At 43.7% G+C, this 7,067-nt stretch overlaps 1 protein-coding gene across 2 annotated transcripts; it reads left to right on the top strand.

Annotated features, from left to right (window-relative positions):
- The first annotated feature begins 1,012 nt into the window (after positions 1-1,012).
- LOC142470876 (vitelline membrane outer layer protein 1 homolog) lies at positions 1,013-6,826 on the top strand. Of its 2 annotated transcripts, XM_075577676.1 has the most exons (3): positions 1,014-1,366; positions 5,448-5,557; positions 6,321-6,826. In XM_075577676.1, exons 1-3 carry the CDS (start codon positions 1,325-1,327, stop codon positions 6,613-6,615), a joined length of 447 nt encoding a protein of 148 aa, XP_075433791.1. In that variant the 5' UTR covers positions 1,014-1,324; the 3' UTR covers positions 6,616-6,826. The 2 variants fall into 2 exon arrangements, with proteins under 2 accessions (XP_075433792.1, XP_075433791.1); XM_075577677.1 differs by lacking the exon at positions 5,448-5,557 and having other exon boundaries at positions 1,013-1,366.
- Positions 6,827-7,067: the final 241 nt, after the last annotated feature.

Raw genomic sequence — 7,067 nt, 5'->3', positions numbered from 1 at the left:
CGTTATAAAATGTTGCAACGCGAGGACTTACCGGCATCTACAGCTCTCTCCTCTCTGCATCATATGGCTGAGTCCACGTTCCACACTTACGTAGACTTTCGAGCGCAGAGGAGGTTTTTTTTTTTTAACATACAATTCAATGCTTTATTGCTAGCGGACACATACACCTATGTGGGAATTGAACATTAACACATTTTATATAATACACATGCAGGAATCGAACCCAGGAGCTTTCATATACTAGTACCAATTCTCTACCTCTACACAACAGGCGTGGTGTGGCAAAACCGACTCTATAAATATACTTAACCTCTAGAGCACATTGCAATGCAATGGACTGCACTGTAGCGTCGAGGTAGAGAATTGGTACTAACATCCTGGGTTCGATTCCTGTATGATATGGTATAATTTATAAAATAAATAAAATAATAATTTATAAATTATACATAAAATAATTATTATTTTATCTATTTTAAATGAAAAATTGTTTTCAGGCAAAAGGTGACACAGTGTGCTCATTTGCATGCTATTTCCCAGAATCCCTTGCTGCAGTGGAAGCACTGTACGCTAGGTGATAATGGTGAAAGGCAGGGTTGCAGACCTGTCTAAGACGTGCATGTGCTCACAAGTGATCTTTTTATTTGCTATATGCTATATGGTGGAGGTTTCTTGTTGCCTTTTTCACCCACCATAAATTAAAATGTTGATATATATATATATATATATGGATGTTTTAAGGAATCTTGTGGTCAGTGTGAAACTAATAGAATGCAATGTTATTGGTATCAGGGGCAACTTGAAACCAAGTTGTATGATGCCCATTTTAGTGATAAGACTTGTTTTTGTAAGTTCCTAATGTTCCTGAGATAAGGTACTTGATGATAACAACAGAAAACAAGTATGTAAACAAGTACGTCATTTAGTTGGCAAAAGCTAGTTAGCTGAGACAGTGATGTATATCTCTTCGATCTAATGGTATAAAACGTAACTGTCGAAGGATACGCCACTGCCTTCTCAGATACTCGCCACCTTGAATAGAAGTATTTTGTATGTTGTATCCTTGCTGAATCGCTGAGCTGGTTGAAGAAATAAAGATTGCTGATTTGAACTGCAAACCTGATTCCCGATTATTACATTGCCGAAGTTTTTCTCACCGTTGACATCTCTTGACATCTCCAGTTGAGTTCCTCAAGACCCCACCATGATGTTCCAGGCGGTCTCATCCCTCCTCCTCCTCTCTCTCTTCTCAGTCGGACACGGGAACTCTAAAAATGTCATCAGTGTCTCCAACGGAGGTAAATTGGGTGACTGGGGGCCAGTTTAAATGTGTCCCGTCGGTTTCCGTGCCATTGGATTCTCTATCAAGGTGAGATAAATATATACAGTAATAATAATATGATTTCTTGCATGGCAATGTATGTGCTTCTGTATATGGGATTTTGATGGCACAATATTAAAATTGCCCCGCAGAACTTACAATCTAACTTTGCAGGCGCAGTCAAATATTTTAACTTATGCCAGGACTACTTCAGAGGCCAGCTAATTACTGCAAAAATCTCCTTTATAACTGTGATTTATACTTTTTACTCTCTGTATTTAGAAGTAGCCAATACTCCCTCCCCACGTATTAGATAACCCCCTTTCAGTGTCCATATGAGACACTATGGGGGCTGTGCACAAAGCAGTGATACAGTAAGTGTTTTTAAGTGAGATAAATGCCGTTATGACGCAATTTATGGCTCAAATTTTTTATCAATGACTGTGTTTTGGTGATAAAAAGCCTTATAAGTGCGATACTGCAGTGTTATCACTGCTTTGTGAATCCCGCTGCACGCAATTTTGCACCATAAGGCATTTATCTCACTTAAAACCCCTTACAGTATCACTGCATTGTGCATAGACCCCCCTGTGTGATGGGGACGATGCACCCAATAGGTTGACCATTGACTGGCATAGTGTTAAATGATGCCCATATTATATGGGCATGATGTACCCACTGTGCCATTCTATTGTTTTAGTGGCAGTTGTTATGCATTTAGTTAGCCATTTGATGTGATTTATTTTGCAATGTAAGGTGTTTTATTTTGGCCTGTTTTTTTATTTCTTCACAATTTCTTGCAATAGTGGTAAATAAATCATGCCCGTATTATATGAGCATGATGTGCCCACTGTACCAATGAATGGGTGAAGGGTAGTTGCCTGGGGAGGGTGGTTAGGCCTCCTTGGTGGGTAGGGGGGGTTATTTAAAAGTATTTTTTTTGGGGGGGGGGCACACAATTGGTACCACAGGACATTGTATACCCCCAGACACCCGAGGGGATCACCCGGGAACACCCACTGGCCTGTTGCATTAACGGTGTGCTGAAAAAAAGGTAAACAATGCTTTCTGACTGTCTCCGTTTCGTTTTGGCGCGCTTTTAAAGTACGATTCACGTATCACTGCTTAGTAAACTGGCAAAAAACTGTGCGTTTGCCGATACAGCGCTGTTATCACTGCTTAGTGAATCGCGCCGTAGGCAGTATCGGACATAAAAGTCATTTATCGTACTTAAAAGCAGTTATCACTGCTTAGTGCATAGCCCCCTATATATAGGAAATATTACAATCCCCTATTATTCCCTTATTGCAAATTCACTTTTTAACCTCACTTTTCTCTCCCTCGCCCTTTTCCATATGAGAAATCGCCCTACATTCCCTAATATAAATCCTTTTACTGTAACTATCAGTAATGGCCATTGTTTTACCTTATTAGATAATCCCCCCCCCCTGTACTATCCCCCTGATAAAAATCCTTTTTCTCTCCCCCCTATTAGAAATCTCACTTATCCTCCCCTATCATAACCCCACCTTATTCCCTCTATTAATCATCCCACTTATTCTACCCTATAAAAAATCCTCTTTAGTCTCCCACGTTATATCCCCTTTATACTTCCCCTATTAGATATCCTTCTTACTCCCCCTATTAGATATCCCCCTTACTCCCCTATTAGATATCCTCCTTACTCCCCCTATTAGATATCCCCCTTACTCCCCCTATTAGCTATCCCCCTTACTCCCCCTATTAGAATCCCCCTTACTCCCCTATTAGAATCCCCCTCACTCTCCTATTAGATATCCCCCTTACTCCCCCTATTAGAATCCCCCTTACTCCCCTATTAGAATCCCCCTTACTCCCCTTATTAGAATTCCTTTTACTCCCCCTATTAGAATCCCCCTTACTCCCCCTATTAGAATCCCCCTTACTCCCCCTATTAGAATCCCCTTACTCCCCCTATTAGGAATCCCCTTTGCTTTCCCATTATCCCCTAAATCCCAAACCTCACTATAACACCCCCCAGTTGGTCCGAGTTTCTGGCCCAGATGTGGGGGGCCCATATCTCAATTATTGACATCCGATGCCCCATACCAGGGCCTGTAAGTCGGGAAGAAGCGGGTCCCTGTGTCAGAAATCAAAGCAGTCTAAGAATTGCCCCATAACTCCGTTCTGCCCCCACTGCTGCCTTCTTACCCCATTTAGGTCTGTTCCCTAATGAGAAGTGTTACCTGTAACCCCATAAAGAGCCCCCTCGTTCTAATATCCCACAATTAGGATTAATCTGAGAAGCAACATAGGTAAATTATATGGTCAGGTCAGTGACGTGTTTAATGGGTTAAAGGGTCAGTACCACGTAGGGGTAAAGTGACCTAATGACAGGGACGTGTTTAATGGGTTAAAGGGTCAGTCCCACGTTGGAGCAAAGTGACCTAATGACAGGGACATGTGTAATGGGTTAAAGGGTCAGTCCCACGTAGGGGCAAAGTGACCTAATGACAGGGACGTGTTTAATGGGTTAAAGGGTTAGTCCCACGTAGGGGCAAAGTGACCTAATGACAGGGACGTGTTTAATGGGTTAAAGGGTCAGTCCCACATAGGGGCAAAGTGACCTAATGACAGGGACATGTTTAATGGGTTAAAAGGTCAGTCCCACGTAGGGGCAAAGTGACCTAATGATAGGGACGTGTTTAATGGGTTAAAGGGTCAGTCCCACGTAGGAGCAAAGTGACCTAATGACAGGGACATGTTTAAATGGTTAGAGGGTCAGTCCCACCTAGGAGCAAAGTGACCTAATGAAATTGACATGTTTAATGGGTTAAAGGGTCAGTCCCACGTAGGGGCAAAGTGACCTAATGAAAAGGACGTGTTTAATGGGTTAAAGGGTCAGTCCCATGTAGGGGCAAAGTGACCTAATGACCGGGACGTGTTTAATGGGTTAAAGGGTCAGTCCCACATAAGGGCAAAGTGACCTAATGAAAGGGACGTGTTTAATGGGTTAAAGGGTCAGTCCCACGTAGGGGCAAAGTGACCTAATGACAGGGACGTGTTTAATGGGTTAAAGGGTCAGTCCCACCTAGGAGCAAAGTGACCTAATGACAGGGACGTGTTTAATGGATTAAAGGGTCAGTCCCACATAAGGGCAAAGTGACCTAATGAAAGGGACGTGTTTAATGGGTTAAAGGGTCAGTCCCACGTAGGGGCAAAGTGACCTAATGACAGGGACGTGTTTAATGGGTTAAAGGGTCAGTCCCACCTAGGAGCAAAGTGACCTAATGACAGGGACGTGTTTAATGGGTTAAAGGGTCAGTCCGACGTAGGAGCAAAGTGACCTAATGACAGGGACATGTTTAAATGGTTAGAGGGTCAGTCCCACCTAGGAGCAAAGTGACCTAATGAAAGGGACGTGTTTAATGGGTTAAAGGGTCAGTCCCACGTAGGGGCAAAGTGACCTAATGAAAAGGACGTGTTTAATGGGTTAAAGGGTCAGTCCCACGTAGGGGCAAAGTAACCTAATAACAGGGATTAATGGGTTAAAGGGTTAGTCCCATGTAGGGGCAAAGTGACCTAATGACCGGGACGTGTTTAATGGGTTAAAGGGTCAGTCCCACATAAGGGCAAAGTGACCTAATGACAGGGACGTGTTTAATGGCTTAAAGGGTCTGTCCCATGTAGGGGCAAAGTGACCTAATGACAGGGACGTGTTTAATGGGTTAAAGGTTCAGTCCCACGTAGGAGCAAAGTGACCTAATGACAGGGACGTGTTTAATGGGTTAGAGGGTCAGTCCCACTTAGGTACAAAGTGACCTAATGACAGGGGCGTGTTTAATGGGTTAGATGGTCAGTCCCACTTAGGTACAAAGTGACCTAATGACAGGGACTTGTTTAATAGGTTAAAGGGTCAGTCCCACGTAGGAGCAAAGTGACCTAATGACAGGGACGTGTTTAATGGGTTAAAGGAACAGTCCCACCTTGGAGCAAAGTGACCTAATGACCGGGATGTGTTTAATGGGTTAAAGGGTCAGTCCCACGTAGGAGCAAAGTGACCTAATGACAGGGACGTGTTTCATGGGTAGAGGGGTTATGAGTAGTTATATATGAGATGGACACATTGTAACTGATCTTCCTGATACAGTTGGAACAATTCCAGTGGTTTGGTGATGATACGACTCTGAACGGGATACAGCTGCACTGTGTTAGCAGCAACAGCAATGAGGAATATTACATCCAGTCTACTGAAGGAGCGTAAGTCATTCACAGGACATGCACAGCCACACAGGTCTCTTCTTCACATGTACATAGCATTCCTAACCTCACAGGTCTCTTCTTCACATGTACAGAGCTTTCCTAACCTCACAGGTCTCTTCTTCACATGTACAGAGCTTTCCTAACCTCACAGGTCTCTTCTTCACATGTACAGAGCTTTCCAAAGGCCCAGGTCTCTTCTACACATGTACAGAGCTCGCCAAACCTCACAGGTCTCTTCTTCACATGTGCAGAGTTTGCCAAGCATATATTACGATGACAGGATTTTGGGGTGTATAAAGAGGGGTGTATAAGGGAGTTCCGAGGGCAGCAAAATGTTGGGGTGTATAGGGAGGGAAATTAAGGCAGCTGGAAGGATAGCAAGGTATTCGTATATATAGAGATGGGTATCACCAGGAGATTAAGGGAGGGGGTGATACCACTTTACAGATTAAAAATCCCCTTTACTCTCACCCTATTAGAGATCCCCTTTCCTCTCACCCTATTAGAGATCCCCTTTACTCTCACCCTATTAGAGATCCCCTTTACTCTCACCCTATTAGAGATCCCCTTTCCTCTCACCCTATTAGAGATCCCCTTTGCTACCCTGAAGGACGTAGGACAGGGGCGATGCCACTATATAGATAATTGGTCAGATCTCCCCTAAAATCCTGTGCCCGTCCTACAGGTCAGGTCTCCTCTGCAAAAGCACCTAGGAAGTTTCCTCTTCACCACTAACCACGTCCTCCTTCTTCTCTCTCAGGTGGGGCTCATGGACCTGCGGTCAGCATTGTCTCAACAGCAACCTCTTCGCCTTCCGCTTGAAAGTAAGTCCACCTCAGGGGGACGGTGACGACACCGCCGCCAACAGCATCATGTTTATGTGCTCAGACAAAACGATACTAGAGGCAAATAAGCTCTCGTGGGGGAAATACGGAAGGTGGAGCCAGTACTGCGAATTAGGGATCTGTGGCATCAGCACCAGGGTGGAGGAGTACCAAGGAAAAGGAGATGACACGGCCCTCAATGATGTCAAGTTCACCTGCTGTGAAAATTGAGTCTTCTTTCTTCTCAACTTCCCCATGAAGGGTCTACATTCAATCGGGAAGGTCTTCAGGGGTGGGGGGAAGGGTTAAGCCAGCGACGTCTCTAAATATAGCTGGTGGAGATGGTTGGAGATGCAGATCTTTTAGGGACCAAATTAGTGGGACGTTCGTATTGTTCAATTTGAAATTGTGAAATAAAATTGAATTTTAATGTAAAATAAAATGGAAGTATTCATTGTGACTATTTGTATCCATTTAACTCATATTTACTCCATATAACTCCTCCTATTACCCCATATAACCTCTCCCTATATCTCCTCCTATTACTCCATATAACTACTCCCTATATCTCCTCCTATTGACCATATAACCGCTCCCTATAACTACTTCTTATGTTCCATATTACTGCTTCTTAAACTCCTCCTATTACCCCATATACCCGCTCCCTATAACTCCTCCTATTG

The sequence above is a fragment of the Ascaphus truei genome, chromosome 20, assembly GCF_040206685.1.
Source record: "Ascaphus truei isolate aAscTru1 chromosome 20, aAscTru1.hap1, whole genome shotgun sequence".
NCBI classification, from domain to species: Eukaryota; Metazoa; Chordata; class Amphibia; order Anura; family Ascaphidae; genus Ascaphus; species Ascaphus truei.
Note: the sequence above shows the minus strand (reverse complement) of the source record. Positions and strands in the feature narration are given on the sequence as shown.